This window comes from Nomascus leucogenys, chromosome 14 (genome assembly GCF_006542625.1).
Source record: "Nomascus leucogenys isolate Asia chromosome 14, Asia_NLE_v1, whole genome shotgun sequence".
Taxonomy (NCBI): domain Eukaryota; kingdom Metazoa; phylum Chordata; class Mammalia; order Primates; family Hylobatidae; genus Nomascus; species Nomascus leucogenys.
In genome coordinates, this window is record NC_044394.1 from 57,852,469 (window position 1) to 57,879,580 (window position 27,112).

General features: G+C 37.0%; 1 protein-coding gene across 1 annotated transcript in view; it reads left to right on the forward strand.

Annotated features, from left to right (window-relative positions):
* ALMS1 (ALMS1 centrosome and basal body associated protein) overlaps nt 1–27,112 on the forward strand; it is a 215,658-nt gene that overhangs the window by 36,592 nt on the left and 151,954 nt on the right. Inside the window, exons 4-7 of the mRNA XM_003268797.2 lie at nt 2,307–2,424; nt 3,863–4,335; nt 5,914–6,014; nt 11,917–12,010. Of these exons, the coding sequence (XP_003268845.2) occupies nt 2,307–2,424; nt 3,863–4,335; nt 5,914–6,014; nt 11,917–12,010 (786 nt within the window). The remainder of the gene's footprint in view (nt 1–2,306; nt 2,425–3,862; nt 4,336–5,913; nt 6,015–11,916; nt 12,011–27,112) is intronic.

Below are 27,112 nucleotides of genomic sequence, written 5' to 3' on the forward strand. Positions count from 1 at the left end.
AAAAAAGAACTTTCTAATAGAGCCATTTAATAGTAAAAAAAGGCTATATAACAACGGCAAAAAGTGAGCTTCATGTCACTGCAAAATGTCTAGCAAAATTCCGTGTTAGGATTTTAGCACTGGGGAGGAGATTGTACTTTGTGACCTAAAATGTTTTCTAATGTAAAGTTTTCTAACTCTGGCTTCTCATTTACTATAGATAGGGCAGAACATTTTAAATTATTGGAGTAGATTCCTGGATCTGATAGGCAGAGGAAATTTTATCATTGCTGTTTTGTTACGCATAAGTACTAACATTGTGATAATTAGGCTCTCGCCAATGGCAAATGTCATTGATGATGGCTGGTGCCAGAATGGTTAGATACCTCAAAAAAGAGGGATGCAAGCCAGTAACAGATATCCATTCTTGAGGAAACAAGAAGCAGTTGAAAGCTGTAAGAAAAAGGCATGGCAAGTAAAATACACCACCTTCCCATCACACACACACAGGTAATGTTGTGCACTTGAGAATCATTAACTCTTCAGCTTTGGCGTGCTCATTTAGCAAATACATTTTCCGATTTACCTGATTGAACTGTCCAACTCCACCCTGAGATATTCTTAAATATTTAAGGAGGTGCTGAAATGCTGCTTATAACTTACTTGTTACTTACTATTCCTTACTTATACCTAAATAGCTATTTTAGGTACTGAGGATTTCTGTAGGTTCTGAAACCTGGTTAGGGATAACTCTAATTTTTTTTGAGAAAAGACTCTCAGGTTCTTTAAATACTCAGTCTACAGTTAACTGGAAATAGTAAATTTGCTTTACTTGCCCAAAGGTCCCCCTTGTAGCATTAGCTCTAGTGTATTTGGGGACTTTTTAAAAAACTCTTCATGAGTTTTAGAGGGGTGAAGGACTGTTATGGAGGTTTAAGACTGCTTCTGTGTGCCAAGGCCAAAGAGGAACCGTACCAATTGTTCCTTGGTGGCAAAGGTTATTGTTATATATATCAGTTTCTCATTTTTAATTAATTCAGTAAATAAGTAACTCTCTTTTGAGTACCTATTAAGTGTAGCAGGTACTTTGCTAGGCACTGAGAATATACCTATGGATAAAGTAGACACAGTTGACAATTTAGATGGGAAGTGGATAGACTGAAGATTAAAACAAGAGGGTGATGAATTGTATGGAAGGTATGCAGGGTATATAAGCAGTGACAGTATGTGTTTTGACTAAGTAAAGGACAGATGACAACATGGTGAGCTCTGTGAACTCTAGATTTGCAGTAATTTCAGGGGGAACAGTGGTGTGAGAGAGGAGTCCTCACTTTGTACACAGTGTTACAGGCATTCTGAAATAAAGAAAGTATACTGATTAAAATAAGAATGATTTAAGTCAACATTCAGGGAATCACAAGAATTTTTTTTTTTTCATTAAAGCAGCAGTTCAAACTTTTTGGGTAACAGGATTCTTTTACACTTTTAAAAATCACTGACAGCTCCAAAGAGCTTTTGTTTATTTGGGTTATTGATATTTCCCACATTAGAAATTAAAACTGAAACATTTAAAATGTATTTATTAATTCGTTGAAAAAGTACATATTTTATAAAAAATAACTTTTCCAATACAAAAATGTTTAGAAGTATGGCCATGTTTTACTTAAACAATTCTATAATGTCTGACATAATAGAAGACAGCAAGACTCTCATGTCTGTTTCTGTATTCAATCTGTTGCTGTATCATACATTCTGTAGCTTCTGGAAAATGTCACTGTATCTTTTTGAGAGAATGGGAGTGAATAAGGCAAATGATATCTTAATATCATTTTGAATAAAATTTTGACACTAGGTACCTCGTAAGAGTGTCTTAGGGCCCAGGAGCTCCTGTGCTATGCTTTGACATAACGGGTGTAGTCTGTATTATGTAAGATGGGAAGAAACACTCATAGTAGTTAAGAGCGTTTGCTAAAAGTTGAAATGCTTGGGTTCAAATCTCACTCTGGCATTTCAGCTACTTGAATGTGGACAAGTTACTTAATGCTTTGTAAGTTTTGTAATCATGTTTCCTCACCTATAAGATATATATAATAATACCTGTCTTTCAAGGTTGTCGTGAGGATTAAATGAAATATTGTGTGTTAAGCACCTGGACCTTGTCAGACTCTCAACAAATGGTAGCTGCTACTGCTGTTGCTTTTATATTATTATTCTAATGCTTGTAGAACTCCATATGGCAGCATATGTAGGTGCTTTAAAATATTATATACTTAAGTAAATAATCAATTTTCAGCATTACTCAGCATTTAATATTTGAAACTTTACAGTCATACAAGATAGCTTTGCTTCTCCTGATTTGCCTTTGCTGACCTGTTTGACACAAGACCAAGAATTTGCGCCTGATTCTTTATTTCATCAAAGTGAACTAAGTTTTGCACCTCTGAGGTAGGATGATTTATTTGCATGTAACCTTTCTCATTTCTTGTTCTATGTTGTTACTAATATTAGTGACTTCAGGCTAAGGTGGGACTTTGAGGTGGGGCTTAGATACTCTTAGGACACACTCTGAAGGTAACAAAGTCCTGTACTAAGACTTGATGCATATTAATTTGGCAGAGTAACGTATGTGTAGAGATGAACCAGATGACAGTAGTTTATTTAAAAATAATTCCTAATGTATTCAGGCATTTCAGGCATATTTTAATTTAGAAGACACACTGGATTTTCCTTCTTATAAACCTCCCTATCTGCTGCCCATCATCTCTCTCCTCCCTCTCACCCTTATTCTGCAAAAAGTGTTTATTTCTTGTTCACTAACTTGTTTGGCACTCTCATTTTGTTCAGCTGTTATTGAATGAGACTAGTTAGCTCTCCTTACCTTATAGGAGATGTCAATATGAAGTAAGAAGATTTTTATGAACAGACGTATCCAAATTAACAGATACTCCAAATTCATGTCCTTTAGAATAGTCATAATGGGAGAAAAGTCTGGAATTTTCAAAACATATTTGGAACTATTCAAGGATATGTTTTCTTCTTTTAGAACTGAAAAGAAAACCCACCTTGAATTAAAAACTATTGATGTTTAAAAGTAAAAAGTAACCTCTGTCCTTATACTGTGTATTACCTTATATCACTTTTATGAAAAGTGATCTGTACATATTAGATCATCAACTAATGATTAAGTTACTGTTGTGTTTTGGGAATAGATCACTTCTTGAGTGGTTTCTTTCTCTTTCTCTTTTTGTTTGTTTGCTTTTTTTTTAGATGGAGTCTTGCTCTGTTGCCCAGGCTGGAGTGCCATCATGGCTCACTGTAACCTCTAACTTCTGGGCTCAAGCAATCCTCCTGCCTTAGCCTCCATAATAGCTAGTACTACAGGCATGTGCCACCATGCCCGGCCAATTTTTAATTTTTTTGTAGAGATGGGGTCTTGCCATATTGCCAAGGCTTGTCTTGAACTCCTGGCTTCAGGTGATCCTCCTGCCTCAGCCTCCCAAAGTGCTAGGATCATAGGTGTGAGCCACTGTGCCTGGCCTTGCATGGTTTCAAGAGCACAATAAATAACTAGTAAAAAAGTTAATGCAGGTTAAATGAAAAATCATGGTAGGCGTCATTATGAAAATCACATTCTGTGTCTATTGTTTTAGGAGAAGCCTGAGATAATATCAGGGTTATAGGGTGGTAGTTCACCTGTTGGTTACAAAGAATTTACTTTGTTCAGTCATTAGCCATCTTAAAAGAGTCTGAAATTAGGAGAGCTGTGTTTTTCAATACACTTTTCAAATAAACTTGATTTCAGTGACATGTATTTTTGTGTTAGTACTTAAAAATTAAATGTTTTTAATGTGTTATTTATTTATTTTTAACTATATATTTTCAGGGGAATTCCTGATAAGTCTGAAGATACTGAATGGTCTTCTCGACCATCGGAAGTTAGTGAAGCTTTATTCCAGGCTACTGCAGAAGTAGCTTCAGACTTAGCAAGCAGTTGCTTTAGTGTATCTCAGCACCTGCTTATAGGCAGCACAGCTGTTGGGTCTCAGTGCCCTTTTTTGCCTTCTGAACAAGGGAATAATGAAGAGACTATTTCATCTGTTGATGAACTGAAAATTCCCAAAGACTGTGATAGTTATGATGATCTTTGTTCATATATGTCATGGAAGACACGAAAAGATACACAGCAGCCTGAAAACAATTTAGCTGATAAAGATCAAGTTTTAGTTGCAACTTCATCGGACATAACTGATGAAAACATAGCTACTAAAAGAAGTGACCATTTTGATGCTGTTTGTTCATATGGGCAGTACTGGAAACAGGAAGATTCACCTAAGCAGGCAGAAACATATTTAACCAGTAAGTACCCTGATTCTTTTTCAGATTCATCTGACACAATTGATAAAAATAAAATTCCCAAGGGAAGTAACAATTTTAGTGTCCCCTTTTCCTGTGTGCCATGGAACAAAGAGGGAACTTTGCACCACTCAGAAACGTGTGTAATCAGTAAGGACTGTGTTTCCTTTCCACGTGAAGTTGCTGCTCATCATCATAATAAAATGTCACATTCTTTCTTGTGTTGTTTGTTGGAAAGAAGAGGAAAAGGGGTTCTCTCTTGACTTCTGATAGTCATTATTTTGAGAATGTTTATTTAAGGGCTCCAGCTGAGATTGAAGTGAAACAAAAGATGGATTCTTTGGAGGGTTATGAAAGAAATGAAGAAGGTTCACAGAAAGAATCATCTCAATGTTTTGAACTAACGGAGACTAGAAATAATTTAGTATCTTCAGAAGTGCAATCCAGATTCTTAGAAATACAGTATATTAGGAATGTTATAGCTCCTGATAATTCTATAAAAGTTTCAGAAGCACTCTCCAGGGGATGTTTCAGATGTACTCTCCAGGGGACATGATACCTCTAAAATGGAGGCTTCTGGTGGTCCTCTTCAGACTATTATATCCAACTTGGATGAGACATCAGAACAACTGTATTTTCAAAAGGAAAGAAACCAAAAGGGAACTTCTCTTTTTGGTGAGAAAAAATATTGATGCTACTGAAAATATAGCCTTTGAGGCAGTTATTGCCTCTATTGAGCCTTCTAAGAAAGAGAGTACAGTAAATGAAATCCAAGCTGACATCAATAAATATTTAACAGATGACAGCCGAGAGAGAGCCAAAAAATCCAGATCTTTCTCCATTAAATTATAATGATGAAAACTCTTTATTTGGTAGGCTTAAACATCCATGCTATCAGTCTACTCCTGGGGTGTTTGAACGAGCAGCTTCAAAACCATTGTTGCATAAAAAGGGTGATAATGATAGCTTCCTATACTGGCATCCAAATTTAAAATCACCCCCTAATGCTCTTCAGGAAATGTTCATTAAGCCACTTTGTGTTATTCCGGAGTTTAAGTCATCTGCTTCTTTGAGTGAAAAATCTTACAACCAGGCTGTTGGTCTTGGCAAAACACAGTCAGCTTTATTTCAGTGTGATATAAGCAATGAACCATTTCTTCTCTTTGGGAAGATAAAGTCTGTTCCTTCTCTTGACCTTGCAGAGAAGGTAGGATCTTCAGATGTTATTTATCATGTGAAAGTATTAACTTCAGATTCTTTGGTTTTACAAGATTTAAAGCAGCCAATCTTTGAAGAAGTTGCAGATTACTCAAACTTTAATTTGGGTAAGGATGTTTACTGTAGAAATGCCATTAAAGGTCCACCTGCAGCTGTAGGAAGCAGCTTTTCAGCAAACTTGGTGGCATGTGATGCAAAGTCACAAGTTGCTTTTACGATTGACCAGTGATGCATCATTAATTGCAGTCGCCCAAGAGACATTGCTGAAAGCTGATATAGGCCAAGGTGAAATTCCTTGTTCTGTGGGAGCTGAGCCTAGTTTTATTATACATACAATTATGCAAAATGACTCCTATTTTGTAGAGGGCCTGCAGGGGAAGGCTGAGTCTGACATCATTACTCTGGATGGCCTAAATGAAAACGCTGTTGTATGCAGTGAAAGAGTTGCTGAACTACAAAGAAAGGTGAGACACAATAAAATGATGGTTGTAAGAAACAGAGCCTTTTTCAGCATTGTTTCAGGAAATCGTATTGTTTGTTTTTATTTTACTTTTTACTGTTTCCTGGGTACATGACGAATGTCCTTTGACTGGTGAGTACATTGAGCTAGCAGCTTTAGAGAAATTTCATGATGATCTGGAGATGCATGACAGCTCCCTGCACTGGCAGCCTACTTTACAACTACCATCTGAGAAGGAAAGCAATTTTGAAAAGCCTGTAAGTTTTTCTATTTGACATTTTTTCTGGGCCAGGAGAGGAATATTTTATTTGAAAAATTTTCAAATTTTATTTGAAAATACTTTATTTGAAAAATTATATCCTTCAGTACCAGCTTGTAACTTGTACCTGTTCTTCATCTGATATCCAGGAATATGTTCCATTAGAGGTTGGTATAAAAGAAATGTTTATGTTTTGTAGACTGTAAGACTTAGTTCTGTGGTGTCTTGGAAAAGGCAATCCCATGGGGCTCCAGGCCTTTCATATTGAGGCAGCCTAACTCTTCCTAGTTGTGCCAGCAAGAGTCTTTAGACAGTGTTAAGATTAGGCTTATTCATGGGAACATTCAAAAGCTTATACTTCGAATGTTTCCCTCTGGTCTTCAATGCACAAGCCTTGAAACAGTCCCTGGAATATTTAAGTATTTCTGTTTAGAAGCTCTTGAAAGACTTGACTTCAGAGGTGTCTTGAAAATTATAAGACCCATGTTTGACCAGGAAGGATAATGAAGTGCTTAACGTCCAAACTGGCCAGTGTCTCTCCAAAGGGAAGTATCTCCTTCCCAAATGAGCAACACACTAATGTATATACATATCTCTTCCCTCTCTCTATTTATATCATTATTACCATTGTGTGTGTGTACTAGAAACTGGCAACTCTAGGGTGTCATAAAAATTTTATGTCAGCCTTTTTTTTTTTTTTTTTTTAATTAAGTTCTGGGACACGTGCAAAATGTGCAGGTTTGTTACATAGGTATACATGTGCCATGGTGGTTTGCTGCACCCATCAACCTGTCATCTAAATTAGGTATTTCTCCTAATGCTATCCCTCCCCTAACCCCCTACCCCACGACGGGCTCTGGTGTGTGATGTTCCCCTCCCCACGTCATTCTTTTATAGAAGGCATTTATTTGCTTGGATCCTTGGCTCCCTTGGCGTTAATGTTCCTCTGGTCCCGTTGAATGAATACCCTCTTTTGTTGTCCCAAGGTGGGCCCTACTTCCTTGTAATATATCCTTATATCTTGTTATTCATTAAATACAGTTAGGTAAAATAGTGATGTACTTAATGTTACTTCTCTTTTCCTGTTTTCCTATGTATAAGATTGGTATGTTTTTGTAAACCTCTGTTAGTTTGGGTTACAACCACATTTAGACCTTTAGGTTCAGACTGTTGGTAGAAAATGAACAAAGATTTTATGATGAACTTTTATTTATAATTTATTACATTTATTAAAATTCTTTTAACACAGAATCACTAGGTTATTTTCTTTAGTATTCTAAACTAGGCATTCTTTAATTTTAATCTGATAACAGTGGGGATGAAAATGATAGTTAACATTTTGTGCTCAAGTACTATGCTAAGAGGTTACATGTATATATCAATTCATTTTTGTCCTCTGTCAATCCTATCAAATAGAATTGTTAGAGATTATTATCATCCCTGTTTTACAGTTGACACTTAGAGGATTTAGGAACTTGCTCATAATTATTCAGCAATTGGGGGAACCAGTATTTGAAACTAACCATATCTATGTACTTAACCACCATACCATAAACTTTCCCCTCTCCCCCCACCTTTTAACTATTCTTGGTGAAACTAAGGTTAAGATTTTGCATTATTTTGGCAAGAGTAGAGGTTTTGAAGGAGATTGCCTAAAGTTGAGTTCAATAACAATGAGAAACAAAGTAACAATTTTGAAAGTGTTCTAAATTTTTAATACTACTTTTGTGACTTACATCAACCTTTCATGTAGATAAAATGTATTTTTAAAATAAAGATATATAGGTTCAGTTAATGTGCAGAGACTAGCTTTGACCACTGCTCCAAATTTTAATCTGTCCTTAAATATAGCCTGAAGTATTATTCTTTCAATCTAAGGAAGATGCTATTATTCCCTGTATTGTCTTTCAATTGTAGCTCTATCTGTCTTAGTCTTAGATCTAGGAGTTATTTAATGTCAATATCAGAAAAGCAAGGAGCCGCCTGCCTCGGCGAAACCCCGTCTCTACTAAAAATACAAAAAATTAGCCGGGCGAGGTGGTGGGCGCCTGTAGTCCCAGCTACGCGGGAGGCTGAGGCAGGAGAATGGCGTGAACCCCGGGGGACGGAGCCTGCAGTGAGCTGAGATTGCGCCACTGCAGTCCAGCCTGGGTGAAAGAGCGAGACTCCTTCTCAAAAAAAAAAAAAAAAAAAAAAAAAAAAAAAAAGCAAGGAGCCAGATGCGGTAGTACTTTTTCTGCATGGCTTAGCTTGCTTCCAGGGGCTTGCTTACTCCTTGGTTTCTTCCTTACGCACCTCATCTGTGTCACAGAAGAGTCATTCATACTTACTTAGTTCACTTTTATATCTACTCATCATAAATGATTATTTGGGTATCCATGTATGTATGATGCAGCTTGGAACTGTGAAAAGGACATAGAGATTTTGAGTCAAAATCCAGTTCAGTTACTTGGTTAGCCTTGTGTCTTGAGCAAATACTTTGGAGGATCACTTTCCTGATCTGCATAAGGAAATAGGAATAGTAATAATCAACCTCATACATTGTACTATTAAATGGGGTAAGTTATATAACATTTATATATATGAAACTAGACTACTAGAGTCTCTGGTGGTTTCCTACTTTATATCATTATGTTGTTTTTCTTTCTCCTTGTTCTTGGTAGCAGCACATAATTAATACGCTTTTTTTTTTTTTTTTTTTTTTGAGACAGAGTTTCACTCTTGTCATCCAGGCTGGAGTGCAATGGCACGATCTCAGCTCACTGCAACCTTTGTCTCCTGGATTTAAGCAGTTCTCCTGCTGCAGCCTCCCAAGTAGCTGGGATTACAGGTGCCTGCCACCATGCCTGGCTAATTTTTTGTCTTTTTAGTAGAGACGGGGTTTTACCATGTTGGACAGGCTAGTCTCAAACTCCTGACCTAAGGTGATCCACCTGCCTCAGTCTCCCAAAGTGCTGGGGTTACAGGCGTGAGCCACCGTGCCTGGCCTAATATGCTATTTTAGTACCTCTTGTTTTGGCCATTTAACTCTAAAAATTATTTAAGGTTTAAGCCTTAGATTTCTTTTCTCTCCCCTTCATACCCCCCCCACCCACCTTTGGAGACCTAGTTGCCTGTCTCTGTGTGGATGATTATCACCTCTGTTTTTATACCCTAATATTTGTCTAATTTATTTTGCATGTTTTCTTGTGAACATTGTCATCACCCCAAATTCAGCTTGCCCTATAGCAAAATAACTCATGTTTTTCCTAAAATTAGACTGACTTGTAGAGTTCCTGAATTTTTATGAAAGGTATTAGTATTTTTCTGGTTTCTTGGTCATCTTTCATTCTTTCTTCATTATTGATTAACCATTGGGAAGATAAACTAATCTTGATTTTCTCCTGGTTCTTTCCATTTTCAATTAGCAATGAAGATCTGCTGGTTTCTTAAATAAATACTTCTCATGTTTTTCATTTTACATTTTCTTTTATATTACCTACTTTTTTTTTTTTCTTTTTTTTTGAGACAGAGTCTCCCACTGTCACCCAGGCTGGAGTGCAGTGGTGCGGTCTCGGCTCACTGCAAGCTCCGCCTCCCGGGTTCACGCCATTCTCCTGCCTCAGCCTCCTGAGTAGCTTGGACCACAGGTGCCCACCCCCACGCCCAGCTAATTTTTTGTATTTTTAGTAGAGATGGGGTTTCACCGTGTTAGCCAGGATGGTCTCGACCTCCTGACTTCGTGATCCACCTGCCTCGGCCTCCCAAAGTTCTGGGATTACAGGCGTGAGCCACAGTGCCCGGCCAGTATTACCTACTTTAATAGTTCTATATTTTGAAACTTTAACATAATGAAATTTTTTGACGTCAAGCTTGTAATAAAAATTTTTCTTTATTTCTGTGTTTGAAAGCTGTAGAAGAAAAACTGCTATAAACTATAAACACACACTCCCTCTCACAAGTGTCTATATTATATGTGGTCATGCCACATAATATTTCAGTTAATGACAGACTGCATATATGATGGTAGTACCATAAGATTAAAATACTGTATTTTTACTGTACCTTTCCTATGTTTAGATATGTTTAGATACACAAATGCCATTGTGTTACAGTTGCCTACAGTATTTAGAGCAGTAACATGCTGATAGGTTTGTATCCTGGAAGCAGTAGGCTAGACCATATAGGCTACACAGTTGTAGGTTTGTGTAAGTCACTCTGTGATGTTTGCACAACAACAAAATTGCCTAACAGCACATTTCTCAGAACATATCCACATCATTAAGTGATGCATGACTGCATATTATATATATGCATATATATTTATGTGTATGTATATATGTGTATATATATAGGCTGTACTTCAAAGACGTTTCCTGTAGGAGTGAGGTAATTGAAAACTAAGAAGTTTGTGCTATGTGGAGAGCAGGGCTTCTTAGCAGCATTATCATTTTGAGTTGGATAATTCTTTGTTATGGTGGGAGGCGTGTTTCCTGTATATTGTAGGATGTTTTGCAGCATCCATCCCTGGCCTGTATTCACTAGATACTAGTAACATCCCCTCCCCTCACAAGTTATGACAGCAAAAAATGTTTCCAGGCATTGTCAAATGTCCCTTGATGGGTACAAAATCTTCACCGGTTGAAAAGTAGAGAAACCTGTTTGGGTAGTAGATGTAGATATAGAAATAGATATGGAATATTCATTTCCACACTTCACACAGCTTCCTAAGAATGTTCATTACTACACAATGAAAAATTGATGAAAGAGGATAGAAAAATTCATGCTTATGTACATTTTTAGACTTCATCCTGAGAAGATGTGACTGAAATAATTTTTTTAGGGAAATAAAGACAACCTAAAAATGATATATATTTTTATGTGAGGGTGCACTGTGAATTTGGTGAAAAGTTGTACATGTTTAGGTATTAGTGTCACCAATATTGGTTTCTAATTTCTTTTCTAGCAAGGGCTTGTGACCTGATGAAACATTAGGGACTTCTTTTTGAGCAGTTAACCTTTACTTCACTACCAATTTATAGTCTCCACTACTTTTAAGAAGTTTGAGGACTTATGCTTGTTGGTAACTGATCACAGTTATAGTTCTTTGATACTCTCATTTTTCTTCTAAACATTTGTGAGTTTCTAGAAAATATTCCTGTTTTCTTTTTCCTTCTTACTCTTTCTTGCCCACAGTGCACCTCTCTACCTTAAAAAGAAATACCTGAGCTTGTCAAGAATAATCCCATGGTTCAAATTCTGCGATGATCATAAGGAGCAAACTTCTGAGTAACAGAACACTTCTAAGCATACTATCTATAACATTTTATATAGACAGATTTCTTTTTTTTATTTTATTATTATACTTTAGGTTTTAGGGTACATGTGCACATATAGACAGATTTCTAAGCCCTCAGGATGATTTAGTCTTCTAGAGTTGACCCCACAAAATATGACCTATATATGAATTCAGAAGATTTGAGATTATGATCTTAAGTAACTAGTACAACTTCTCAGTGTTTATCTTTGTAAAAATGAGGGATTATTTTTAGCAGATGAAGTTTGAAATTAATATCTTATTTTCTTCATTTCTTCATAGGTGGGTCATTCTAATCTGGGCATTAATGAGTCTTTTTCATTTTTATTTCCTTCATTTGTTCCACATAAGCCAACAAGAGAGTTGGAATATCATTCTTCAGATCTCAGAATGTTGAGGATGTCTCCTGACACTGTGCCAAAGGCTCCTAAACATTTAAAAGCAGGTACGTACAAAAAGGAGATAGTAAATGTCCTACTTACGGATACCTTGTGAAAAAATATCTTGTTAGGTCTATCTAATTTTTATTTTTTAATATCTATAATAATTATACTTCAGATTAGATGTGTTTACAACTCCTGTCTTAGTCTCTTCAGACTGCTATTACAAAAATATCTTAGTACTTTAAGTGTGGCTTAGAAACAACAGAAGTTTGTTTCTTGCAATTCTAGAGGCTGGTTCCAAGATCAAGTGCTGGGAGATTCAGTGTCTTGTGAGGGCCTGTTTGTCATAGATGACATGTTCCTCTGTGCCCTCCCGTGGTGGAAGGGGCAAGGGGTCTCTCTGGAGTTGTTTTTCATAGTGGGCACTAATCCCAAACATGAGACCTGTGTCCTCATGATCTACTTACTTTCCAAAAGCCTTACCTCCTTAATTTCATCACCTTGGGGATTAAGATTTCAACCTATACTTTTCAGGGGGGACACAAATATTCAGACCATCACAAATCTCCTGATCTTTTATTAGAGGAATCATTTGGTTTTTCATCGCATTCTACATGACAGTGTTTAGAACTGAATTATATGGAGGAGTCTGATGTTAGAATCTGTTTATTCCTTTGTGTGACTTGAAGGGAAAAAGGAATTGATTGAGCCCAAGATGACAAGAGTGGATGCAAATAAGTTTGTAGAGAGGAAATTGAGAGAAATCAATTTTGAGGTAAAAGCAAGATTATCTGCTGAGGGAGGTGAGTAGTGGTGGAATTAGGTTAGAGGCTTTGAGGAGAGTGGTTTGGTGAAGACTTACAGTTTATGTTGAAGTGAATTTAAGATGGAGCTGACCAAGGGAAAGTAAAAGGATTGGAGGGCAATTCTGAGAAGTCAGCTCAGGTTAGTGATAACGATTTTATAATATTGTCAGCCTGTATAGAATCTCTGATTTGTTTTTCCTACTAACACTCAGGAATGGAGATGATGAATTACAGTATTGATCCTTGGTTCAGGAATACATTAAATGGGTATGGTAGAAGGATAGCAGTCAAAGAGAGAAGAGTTGATCACCTATTGGTTTCAGCCTACATAGGGAAAGAGAAGCCAGAAGAGTTGTTATTCTAGGAGAAAATAGAAGGACCAGAGATTTCTTTATGAAGTTGATTAGATGAGGTGGGAATAAGTTACTGAGAGCACTAGAAGAATAGGTAATTTGGATCAGATTGAATAAGTAGATTTAAATTAGGATCAGTTTGAAGGGTGATGAAATCCATTAAATAGCCCTGGGATTGGATGGTAGAAATTGAATAAAAATTACTGGAGTAAATAAAATTTTGGGTCAGGTACAGTGTCTTATGCTTGTAATCTCAGTACTTTGGGAGGCTGAGGTGGGAGGATCACTTGGAAGAGTTTGGAAAGGATTGGTATTAATTGTTTTTGAATAGAATTTACTGTGAAACTACCTGGGCTGTTCTTTATAGGAAGTTTTTAAATTACTAATTTCATCTGTTTCTTTGCCATAAGTCTATTTAGGTTTTATATTTTTCATGAATCAGCTTTTGCAATTTGTGTCTTTAATAGAATTTGTCCATTTAGCTAGGCTATCTGTTTACATATATCTGTTCATAATATTCCCATGTAATCTCTTTCATTTCAGTAAGGTTAGTTACAATGCCCTTTCTTTCATTCCTGATTTTAGTAACTTAAGTTTTCCCCTTCTTTTGTTCTCCCTTTGGTGAATCTAGTTAAATTTTGTCAATTTTGCTGATTTTTTCAAATAAACTGGTTTCTTTATTTTTTCTAATCTTTATTTTTCTTTTCTGATTTTTGTTTCATTTATTTTCATTCTAGTCATTATTTTTCCTTCCTTCCATTTGCTTTGGGTTTAGTTTGTGCTTTTATTCGGTTTTTTAAGGTGGACAGTTAGGTTATTGATTTAAGCTCTTTCTTATTATTATTACAAGTATGTATACAAATTGATAAATTCCTAAGCACTATGTTAGCTGCATGTCTTAAGTTTTGGTTTATTATATTTTTGTTTTAGTTCGTCTAAACTTATTTTCTAGTTTACATTGTGATTTTTCTACATTTGCCCTTTGGTTATTTAGGAATGTGTTGTTTAATTTCCTTCTGTTACTACGTTTCACCTGATTCAATTTTTGTTGGAAAACATACTTTGTATGATTTCTGTCTTTTTAAGTTTTATTGAGGCTTGTTTTATGTTAAAACATAAATACAATAAACTAAATAAACTACATGCTAAAGCATATAGTTTATTCTGTAGAATATACAGTTTGTACTTGAGAAGAAGGTGTGTTCTGCTGTTGTTAGGTGGTGTGTTCTATAGATGTCTCTTAGCTCTAGTGGGTTAAGGTGTTCAAATCTTCTGTTTCCTTGTTGGTCTTCTGAGTAGCTGTTTTCTTCATTTTCAAAAGAAGGGTATTGAAGTCTTCAACTCTTTTTGTTTAATTGTCTATTTCTTCCTCTTTTTCTCTCAGATTTGCTTCACATATTTTGACATTATGGTGTTAGATCCATATATGTTTATAATTGTTATATATTCCTGACGAATTGACCTTTTTTTGGAGACAGAGTCTTGTTCTGTTGCGCAGGCTGAAATGCAGTGTGTGGCTCACTGCAACCTCTGCCTTCTGGGTTCCAGCGACTCGTGCCTCAGCCTCCTGAGTAGCTGGGACTATAGGCATGTGCCACCATGCCCGACTAATTAGAATTGACTTTTTAATTGTTATAAATTGTTCCTCCTTATTTTTTTTTGTTTTAAAGTCTGTTTTGTCTTAGGTTAGAATAGACACTTCAGCTCTTATGGTTGCTGTTTATATGGTTTATCTTTTAAAATCCCTCTACTTTCAACCTATTTGTGTATTTTTAATAAAAAATGATGTATCTGCTGTAAAGAGCATATAGTTAAATCTTGAGTTTTTAATTTTAAAACTGTAATTATTTTTGCCTCGTGATGTGATTATTTAATCTGTTTGCATTTAGTGTCATTATTGATGTGATTGGATTCACATTTTCTGACTTACATTTGGTTTTTCATGTGTCTTGTGTCTTTTCTCTGTTCCTCTTTTATTATTGCATGAAGTGAATATTTTCTAGTATGACACTTTCAGTTTAATTTTTAAAATGATTTTCTAGGTAGTTTTTTTTTAAGTTATATTCCTAGTGACTACTCTGGGGATTATAATATTTATCTTACCAGAATATACTTCTGATTTAATTTATACTAACTTAATTCTAGTGTGATACAGAACATTTACTCCCATATAGCTCTATTCCCTCTTTTTTTTGGTGCTATTATTGTTATACATACTACTCACACACATATATAAATGCCTTTAAGTATTTTTTTTTTTTTTTTTTTTAGTTGGGGACTTGCTCTGTTGCCCAGGTTGGATTGCAGTGGCATGATCATAGCTCACTCCAACCTGAGCTCAAGTGATCCTCCTGCCTCAGCCTCCTCTGTCATGAGGCCCACAGGTGTGTACCACTACACTGAGCTAATTTTTCAAAAAATTTTTTTGGTAGAGGTGGGATCTCACTATGTTATTAGTCTTGAACTCCTGGGCTCAAGCAGTCTTCCCACCTTGGCCTCCCAAAGTGCTGGGATTACACGTGTGAGCCACCATGCCAGCCTGCTTTATATATTTTCAAATTGCTTTTAAAATCAGTTAACAGAATACAGGAAATGAGGCATGTCTTTTTGTAGTTACCGATGTAATTATTTTTACTAGCACTATTTGTTTTGTTATGAAAACGTTACCACTATCTGGTGTTACTTGTTTTTCAGCCTTTGGAACTTTCTATATTATTTCTTGTAAGGTGGATCTGCAGGTTCCCTGTTTTTGTGTATCTAGCATGCTTTTATTTCATCTTTTTGAAAGATAGTTTGCTGGGCTTGGAATTCTTGGTTGACAGTCTTTTTCTTTTCAGCACTTTGAATATGTCTCTTCACTATCTTCTGGCCTTCATAATTTTGGATGAGAAGTCAGCTATTATCTTATTCATGTTCTCTTGTATATAATTTGTTTTCTCTTGTTGCTTCCGAGATATGCTCTTTGTCTTTCACTTTCAGTATCTTGATTATGACATGTCTCTCTGTAAATCTCTGTTTATTCTACTCTGAGCTCACTGAAATTGTCAGATGTATAGTTAATATCTTTTGTCTAATTTGGGAAGTTTTCAGCCATCATTTCTTTGAGGATTTTTTCTGCTGCTTTCTCTTTTTTGCCCAGTTATCATCTCTTGCATCACAGTCCACATATATCATCAGCACCCCTAATCTTGTCTCACTGGTCTCTAAGCCTTTGTTTGTTTTTCTTTCTTCTTTCTTCTTTCTTTTCTTCAGTTTGCATAGTCTCTATTCATTTATCTTAATGTTTGCTGATTTTTTTCTTCTGTCTGTCCATATCTACTGTTGAGCCTCTAGTGAATTTTTCACTTCAGTTACTGTACTTTTCAGCCTTAGAATTTCCATTTTGTTATTTTCTAAGTTCTGTCTTTTATTCTGTATTTGATGTGACTTTGCTGTCATACCTATCTTTAATTCTTTAAGCATCCATTTCTTCCCTTTGAATATGTTTATAATAGCTGCTTTTAATTGTTACTGGCTAAGCCCAATGTGTGTGCCCTCTGAAAGGCAGATTTGCCTATTTTGTTCTCCCTGTGAAGGTGTCACACTTTCTTTTGCACATCTTACTTTTCTGTTGTTCTAAACTGGACATTTTGGATAATATCTTGTTGCAACTTTGGATATTGATCCTTTCTCTGGGCTGGTAATGTTTGATATTTTTGTTGTTTAGTTATTTAGTGTTTGGTTTGGATTAGTTCTTAATTGCTCACCACCAAGATCTCCATTGATTTTGTCAGTGTCCTTAGGCTTGGGCTTTTTATGCTGTGTTTCAAACAAAGTCATTCTCCTTATGGAGATGTGTGGAGCTCTGTTCTTATGGCTTGCCTCTCCTGGGCAGAAGCTTTGTGGCACTGCTCTGTATCTGAGGGCAGGTTCATTAGTCTACTTCTCTTGGAATAACACACCCCTTCTCTATGATTGTGATACTGAAAGGGGTAGTAGTTAGTCCCTGTTCTTGGATTGCCTCTCCTGGAGTGGACCCTCAATTCACCTACAAGTGAGCTGGGGGTAGGGGTGATTACAGCTTGGTATTCTCAGGTTGGGATAAATCTTCCACTCTATAAGTGGGAACTGGGTGGAGGTAGGTTGCTTCTTGTGTTCTTTCTTTTTCACTTATTAGCAAATATCAACAGCCAGTGTTCTTTCTTTACAGCCTTTCTCCCATGACATCCCTTCCATTCTGCCTTGTTACCTTATGGATTATACCTACTGATGTACCCAGTTGTACCATTTTAATTATTTGGTTAAAATGGTACATCTCATTTCTACCAGTAAGATCCTGAGCTCCTCACTTATCTCTCAGAGTAGTATTGTGCTGTATGGGCTGACATTAAGATTTAATATTATGCGCAGTCTTGACATCTGAAACTGCGAGGTCCTCAAAGGGCCTAACCACAAGATTACCTGCCAGATATGCCCCCCACTCAGTGGAGAGGCTTCCTACACAGCCAGTTCTTCTATCAACGAGACCAACTGTATTCTACCTGGTACTCAACCTCATAGATTTCCGTCCCGTGCTAACCTGTGAAATTATTCAAACAAGCCAATCGCACCCTCCCACAGAAATAAAAAAATCACGCTGTCTTCTTGCTACTACAAGCCTGCCTCCTATAGTTCCTGTTTACTCATTCTGTTCCCATGTACAACTCCTGTGTGGCCCTGCATGTCCTGTGTCTTCCCCAGCTGTGAGTATATGTGACTAATAAACTACCGTCAGTCTCCTCTGTGCAGTGTTTTATCTAGCCAATCCAGAACTATCAGGCAGGAATCCCTCCCTCATCAATAGGGTGAAGAGGAGGCAAATGAAAGAAATATTTGTGTCCATGTTTGATTCATATTGTATTGAAATGGTCCCTTGATATTAGTTGCCCTGATTTCTTATTTTTTTATTGGCAAACCTCTGGGTCCTATTTTATAACAAGCAGAAAGTGACTGCCGAGCTTCATTTCAAATTGGCTCCAAAGTATGAGGCAAGACAATTTACATATCAGGTAAAGTAGCTACACTTAACATAATTTGAATAGTTTAGATTACAAGATAAATTGGAAACAAGTTTGGATCTGGATTATTGAAAAAGAATTGGTGACACCATTGGAAAGTAGGGCAGTCAGTTTAGTTTTGGACATACTGAGTTTGATTTGTCAGGAGATCATTTGGTTTGAAGTGTCTTCAAAGCCAGTTGAACAAATGGGAAATAGGAAATACAAATTTGGAAGATCTTAAATAATTCATGATTAAAATTATGCCATAAGAGTAGTTAAGCAAGGAGCATGGGTAGAGAGAAAAGCAAAATGTCAAGGATGGTACCTCATGGAATACAATAGCAGAAAGAGGCCAATAGAAAATACCAAAAAAGACAGATATTTTGTTTAAATTCTTACTCTGATTTAGTTCTTACCTCTTCAGTTTCCATTCCCATTTCTTAGTGCCTTTACTGTATCACACTGGATTTTGTTGCACGAACATTTAGGATTGCTTTGTCTTCTTGGTGGATTGATCCTTTACAATTATGTAAGAATTCTCTTTGTCCCTCGTAATTGTCTTTGTTCTGAAGATTATCTTATATAGCCACTCCTACAGAATAGTTCTTTTCTTTCTTCTTCTTCCTCTTCTTCCTCTCCTCCTCCTCCTTTTTTTCTTCTTCTTCTTCTTCCTCCTCCTCTTTCTTCCTCTTTTTTCTTCTTTCTTTCTTTTTCTCCTCCTCTTCCTCCTTCTTCTTCTTCCTTTTTTTTTTAAATAAAGATAAGGTCTCACTCTGTTGCCCAGGCTGGAGTGCAGTGATATGATCATAGCTCCACAGCCTTGAATTCCTGGGCTCAAGCAGTCCTTCTGCCTCACCCTCTGAGTAGCTGGGACTATAGATGCACACTAACATGCCCAGCTAATCTTTTTTTTTTGTAGAGACGAGGTCTTGCTATGTTGCCTAGGCTGGTTTTCAGCTCCTGGCCTTTCAAAGCCTGATCCTTCCATCTTGACTTTCCAAAGTGCTGGAATTACAGGCATGAGCCACCATACCCGGCCTTTTTATCTGTCTTTTAGTTTCAACCTTCCTATGTCATTATGTTTGAAGTGAATTTTTTGTAGACATCATATAATTGGGTCATTTAAAAAAAATCCTCTCTGCTAATATCTGTATTTTAGTTTGTTTGTTTATTTATTTTGAGGTGGAGTCTCGCTGTGTCACCAGGCTGGAGTACAGTGGCGTGATCTCGGCTCACTGCAACCTCTGCCTCCCAGGTTCAAGTGATTCTCCTGCCTCAGCCTCCTGAGTAGCTGGGACAATAGGTGCACACCACCATACCCAGCTAATTTTTGTATTTTTGATGGAGACAGGGTTTCACCATGTTGGCCAGGATGGTCTCCATCTCTTGACCTTGTGATCCACCCGACTTGTCCTCCCAAAGTGCTGGGATTACAGATGTAGTTTGTTTATTTAGACAATTTATACCTAAAGTTAATATTGATCTATTATGTCTTAAGTCTGCAATTTTATTATTTATTTTCACTTTATTCCTGTTTGTCTTTTCTTGCCTTACTATGGGTTTCATGAACATATTTTAGAATTTCACTTTAATTTTTTAAATTATTTATTTATTTATTTATTTATTTTTGAGACGGAGTCTCGCTCTGTCGCCCAGGCTGGAGTGCACTGGTGCTATCTCTGCTCACTGCAAGCTCCGCGTCCCGGGTTCACGCCATTCTCCTGCCTCAGCCTCCCAAGTAGTTGGGATTACAGGCACCTACCACCACACCTGGCTAATTTTTTGTATTTTTAGTAGAGACGGGGTTTCACCATATTGGCCAGGCTGGCTTCGAACTCCTGACCTCAAGTGATCCGCCTGCCTCAGCCTCCCAAAGTGCTGGTATTACAGGCGTGAGCCAACGCACCCGGCCCTTGGCATGGATTTCTTTCGGTTTTCCTGTTTGGAGCTGACTTTCTTTCTTTAATCTGTAAGTTTATGTCTCATCAAATTTGGGATGTTTTCAGACTTTATTTCTTTGAATTTGACTCATCTTGTTTGCATCATTTGATTGTCTTCTCCCTCTCTCTCGCGTTCGCGCTCTCTCTCTCTCGCTGTTTCTTTCTCTCTCTCGGCTCACTGCAACCTCTGCTTCCGGGGTTCAGGCGATTCTCGTGTCTCAGCCTCCCGTGTAGCTGGAATCATGGGCATGTGCCACCACGCCCAGCTAACTTTTTGTATTTTTAGTAGAGACGGGGTTTTATCATGTTGGCCAGGCTGGTCTTGAACTCCTGACCTTAAGTGATCCACCCACTTCAGCCTCCCAAAGTGCTGGGATTATAGGCATGAGCAACCACAGCCAGCCTTGATTGTCTTTTCTCAGTCAATTTGTGATTTTCCTGGTTCTTAGTGGTAAAAATGAATTTTGATTATATCCTGGACATTTTGGATATTATGTTAGGAGACTTTGGTTCCTATTTATAATCTTCTGTTTAGCAGGCAGTTGCTCTATTTAGGTTTTCCATATAGGTTCTGGCCTATTTATGTGGCTGTGATCCCAAAGATAACTTAGTTTTCAGGGAAGTTGCATTCTGGTCTACTTCAGTGGTACCATTGAGGCTCCCACTCAGTCCCTGTTGGTGATGCTTATGTGGGTGGAATGGTCTTCCTCAAGGCCTGCTGGTGCTGTGTGGGAAGAGGGAGATGCTAACCCACAGAGTAGAGAACATTTCCCTGGGCCTGCCCCTGGACCACATGGTGTCAGTGGGTCACCCACTTGATTCTTGTTGATGGCATTCATGGGGGTAGAAAATGCTTTTCTAGGCCTCCTGATGCATCTAGGTAGGATGCTGGGCCCCTGGGATGGAGAACATTTCCTTGAACCTACTCTCTGGGTTTCTCAGTGCTAGTGGACTTCCCATTCAATTTTTGCCAGTGCCACTGGGGAAGGAAAGTGCCTACCTGGACTGCCTTTTACCACAGGAGAATTAGGAGATGGTGGACCTAGGTCTTCTTTTGTTACTGGCTAGAGGACAGGGAGATGCCAAACCTGTTGGGACTCTCTGCCTGGTTTTTGCTGGCACTACAGTTCAGGTGGTGCAAGCCTACCTGTTGCTGCTGGGTTGGAGTAGGGTATGGGGAGATGGGACTGTCTGCTAAGTCTGCTGGGCTGCCCGTTTCTTGGTCCATGGGCCATAGACAGCAGGCTTTTCTTGGACTTCTTTCTGCCCTCCTTCGTTCCCTTTCTCCTTCCCACTATTCCTATTCCTATTCCTATTTCTGGTCTTAGTTCCACACTGCCGTCCTCTCCAGCCTTCAGCCTCAGATGTAAGAGAGTTAAAAAGAAAACTGAAGAAGTCATTGCCATGTTGTTCTCCAGTCTGGAGGTCCTTAGCCAGTCTGCCTTTCACTTTCTATCTTTTAGTCTTTTTTTGATTGTCTTTTGGTTTCTAGAGAAGTGGAGGGAAAAGCAAATTTATATCATTTTGTCAGGGACCAGAAGACAACTGGAGTTTTGAAAACTTGACTTAGATGTGCTATTGTCTTTGGTTGTTGGTAGAAATAATCATATGGGGGAAGCGAGGTTAAGATCTTTCTCAGGCAATATTGAATAAACTCAGGGATCTCAAGCCACAGAAGGTGGGGACACCTATGCCATGAAACTTTACTAACTTTTCTAAAATCTGCAGTACGCATCCTGAACTATTAATAATAGCTGACATTTATTGCTTGCTCACATTGCTAAGCATTTTACATATTATTATTATAATGTATATTATATAATACAGGTTGAGCATCCTTAATCTGAAAAATCACAATCCAGAATGGTCCAAAATCTGGAAATTTTTGACTGCTGACATGATATTCAAAGGAAATACTCATTAGAGGATTTTGGATTTCAGATTTTTGGATTAGGTATGCACAATGTGTTCTTTTATCATATTATTATTATTATGCCATATTGTTTTATGTTTGTATCTGACCTATGATGATGGGCATTGCTATTATTCTGTTTGCTATCTGAGCAAAATGAAACTTACAGTGACTTGCCCAAAGTACCACTTTCTCTAAGAGGATTTTGATAGCTTCATTCCATATTGTTCTCTCTGTTTTTCAAGTTTTAAATGCCTTTATAACCTTACCATAAACATATCACACCATCAGTTTTTCCATATTCTTTCTCAGAGAGGGCACCAATTTAATTTCTATTATATACTTAACACTAATCTTGGCATATGATAAAGGCATGAAACAGTCTCGATGATTGTTTCCTAACTTAAGAGTTCATCAGTTAGTGGTACAGCACTGGCTGCCTCAGCTTGTTTACAGCATCAGGTAGTGACATAGTAGGAAACAATGCTTTGTGCAAGAAAGGATTTTTAACTTCTTCCTAGGTAATATCAACACCTAGGGCTTCAGTTATTTTCTGTGGCTGATGACTTCCAATTGTAGGACTCTATCTAGATAGATATATCTCATACTCCAAATGTTTGTATCTGACTACTATGAAATGTCTTCATTTGAATGTCCCATAGGCATCTTAATGTCAGAACTTTAAAAATGGAACCAATCATCTCTTTAAACCTACTCTTCCTTCTCTATTTCTTCTCAGTGAATGAGTGTCTACTTATTAGCCAAGCTAGAAACTTGTATTCTTCTTTCACCCTCATCCCTGCCCAATCACTTAATCCTGTTGATTCTATCAGACTCCCATTCTCTTTTCTGAATTTCTGCATTAGTAATGGAAAACTGATCAACTTCTCTGCCACTCATTTTCAGTATTGAGCCAAAATAGTCTGTTTACAGGGCAGACTTGATAATGTCACTTCCTAGTTTGGAGTTCTTGCTTTCCATTTTTAACCTCGGGGTAAATTCTAAACTCCTTAGTACATAGTAGAAGGTCCCTGCTTACCTTCTTAGCCTTATACTTGCCTCTTTTTTCATAGTGAACTACTCTCATTTCTACATGATGCTAAACCCTCTCGTCTCCTTGATCTCATAGATGCTATTTTCTCTACTTGGAATGCTTCCCTATTCTTTATATGCCCATCTTTGCCTAATTTCTGGTTTTTATCCTTTCATTCTGAGCTTTGCTGTCTTTCAGGAAAATGTTTCTGTTTTTCACTGTTCACATGACTCTTTAAGAAAGAGCCAGATACTCCTTATATATATTACAATAGTATCCTGTAAACAGCCTCCCTAATCACTGCCCTTACACTGAGTTTAGTAATTGCTTTTTTTTCACTTGTTTCTGTCTCCCACAGGACTTTAAGCTCTTTGAGGGTAGGGCTGGGGCTTTGCTAATACATATATTTTTGCACCTGGCTGTGAAAGCTACTCAATAAATATCTGTTGAATGACTTAATGAATTGATGAATATTAAATGAATTAACGTGCGTGGGTAGACGGGGGGAGGGGTAGAATAAGATGGTAGGCTTTGTATTTTGGCAGGGATCAGTTCTCAAGAAAGTGGATCAAATAAATGTAAGTATCATATTTCATTGACTGTATGTCAGTTGTAATGAAGGCCTATGGATTTGTGTCTTGTCACTATTTTATTGATCTCTGATTAACATGAGGCTGTCTCTGTGACTTGAATGGCCTATATGTCTTTCTTTATGTTTTTTGGTGGGTATTGGGGTTTATGTTCCCTGCCTCTAAACCTAATTGATTTATCTTTTAGTTTTCCTGCCATAATTTTTATTGATGCCCAGTCTTTTGTTTAACCTTACTACCTTAGGTTGTTATTTGTTGGGTATCTTCTCCCTTGAAGATGCAAGTTACCCAGGGCAGGGAGGGAACCTGAGTGTGGCTCAGAGTAAGGGAGGACTTTAGTTTGGGGCAGGACTTTGAAGGGTTCTCTTAAAGATGAGGAGCCTGGAAGCAAGATCTGAAATTACATCTTCTCCTGTCTCAGAGGGAACTTCTTTGAGTAGGGGTGCACCTATCAGGGTGATGACTGGGTATTACTATGACCAGGGTATAACTTTCCCAGGGTTATTCTGTTAGGAAACAGTGTTTGGGATTTGATGTTTGAGTACAGAGTTCATGAACTTTTCACAACACCAGCAGTTCATTAGCTTTTTGAAACCCCTGCCCACTTAGGAATGAGGAAGAGTCTATTACACACTTAACCTAACAATTCCTGCTTTCACATTGAAAAAGAACTTAGTGATAGCAACAACAAAATTAGGAATTAAATTACAGGCTATAGTGTTAGCTCGTATATGTGATTTTTGTGTTATAAAACAGTGCCCTATTATCTTTTGAAACTAAGCAATTTTATTACATTTAACTTGATTTTGTATTGCAAGTTATTTAAATGGCATACATTTATCAACAGGACAACGTTAATGAATTATCAGTATGCAGGAACTTTGGAAGGGTTATATTTATGTCCACTGTGCTAATAAGGGTATCAAAAATTCCTGTTTGAACTGATATATTGTGTTATAGTTTAGTTATGAGAGAATGTAATTTAAGATAATGAATGTTGAGGTAAACATCTATGAGTTTACTGAGGGATTAACCAAATACAACAAAATTATAATTATTTAGTTATCAATAATTGATAATTAGGAACTTATAAAAATGATATAGTAATTAATTAGAAAGCAAGAATAACAGCAATGAAGACAAAGACCCATTTAAAATATCACTGGTGTCTTTTTAAAAAAACATGAATTTGAGTTTACTTCTCTGTACACATAATAGGTGCTTTCCCCAGACTTTTTTTAAATAAATCTTTTTTATTTTTAATTTTTACGAGAACATAGTAGGTGTATATATTTATGGGGTACATGAGATATTTTGACACAAACATAACGATGTGTAATAATCACATCAAGGTAAATGGAGTATCTGTCACCTCAAGCATTCATTATTTCTTTATGTTGTGAAAATGCCAGTTATACTCTTTTAATTTAAAATGCATTATAAATAATTGTTGACTGTAGTCACCGTATTGTACTATATCATATTCTAGAGCTTATTCATTCTAACTACATTTTTGTACCCATTAACCGTCCTCCCCACTACCTTCCCAGCCCCGTTACAGACTTATTAGTGACTGAATTAGAGGGCTCAAAATTAGAGCTATAGTAATTTATTTGTGTGTGCTAGTATTAAAACCCATAATAATTGACTTGGAACGATTACTATTAAGAGGCTGTTAGTCATATGTAAAATGGAAGTATAGAATTGTACCTCATTTTGTCTGTGAGAAATAAAGGGCTTGCTTATTCTTCTTATGTCAGAATATACTTGGGGAAATAAAACCGTGCTGTCTTCGTCACCTAAGGAAGCCTTCTGTGTTACTAAGCACCTTAGTATGGAGAAGAGTTCTTGAGTAAATTATACCCAGGTTGTTAGTCTTAATGTCATCTCTAAGAGGCATACAGTTCCCACCAGTATACAACTTTATTATAGTATAGTCTTTTTCTGGCAGCCATCTTCCTCTTCTTGGTCGAAACTTACCTCTTCCACTTACCCCTAGTTCTGAAAATGAATCTCCAAAGATTTGATCATTATGTAGTAATATTGTAACACTCACACTTAGTGTATTCTTCTTTCCCAGGGCTGAGAGAATAATAAGCACTCTAAAAACATACCGTTTTTCATCATGAACTCCTTACATACGTAGACATATTTTATAAATCATAATTAATGGATTTGTGATCACCATTCTTCTGACAGTTTGACATATATGTCCTTAACTTTATATAGAACTGGCAAGAATTCTTCTTTAACATCATGCATCTCCTCCCACGCTTTTAAGAGCTTAACCTATAGTCATTCTTCCAGTTTTCTTTACTAATCTTTTCTTTACCTCTGAGCTTAAGAAGACCTTATCTTATGTAACCTGGATCTTTCAAGGACCTGGGCTGTACCTCTTAACTCCTTAGCTATTTATCTCATTTGTCCCCATTCATGGTGTCACTAATAATTTACAATGGCCAAAGAGATATAAAAACTTTGAGAAATCAGGAAATCATTTAGAAAAACAAGGTTTTGTTTTGTTAATCTGTTTTGGTTTATTAGCTTCTTGAGCCTGTTTTGTTTCCTCACAAAAACTTTTCTTATTTTCTTTAGACCCAGCAGGCAAGAACCTCACAAAATTTTGTAATCCATATTCCTTCTCAGGTTACAATGCATGTTACATTTTTAAATTTTTTACTTTTCTTGAAGAGTTAATACTTGATACTTCTAGTTCTTTACTTTAAAATTCACTCCTTAACCCATTTCATTCTATATTCAGCTCCTTTGAAGCTCGTCAGTGGCCATAGAAAGCCAGTCAGTTGTAGTGGAAAGAGCTCAGAATTTGGATTTAGAGTTCAAGGGTTAAAGTACCAGTTTTTGTCACTTACCCACCTACAATTCTAGAAAAACCATGTATCTTTGCACTTAAAATGTGGTCTGAGGACCAATAACATTGGGCATCCCTAAGGAGCTTGTTAGAAATGCAGAATTTCAGGTCCCACCCAGACCTACTGAGTCAGAATCTGCAAGTTAACAAGATCCCAACATTGAGAAGCACTGTTACATGGTCATCTTTGCAACTCGGTTTCCCTATACATAAAGAATAGATAATTCTTGCTCTATATATCAATCATCTTAACATCATCTGACACGTCATATGTTTTACCAATTTATTGTCAGCCTCCTCCTGCTAGAATACAAATAAGCTCTGTGAGGTAGGGATTATTGTCTGTTTGTTTATTGCTGTATGTAGAACAGTGCCTGGCACATAGTAAGCATTCATGTATTTTGAATGAACAATGAATGAATGGACAGCTTGTCAAATCCTGTCATTTCTGTTGCACTTACTTTACACTGCTGTTTAAAACTGCTTTCATTTAGAATTATTGTATTAGTGCAGATATAGAACATTTCTATAGAAATGTTTGTTGGATTGTGCAACCTAGATTTTTACATTCCCTTCTCACTCATCTTGAAAACTTTAAAACTGTAAACAACTTGCCATGCCATACGGAATTAAGTTCAAACTC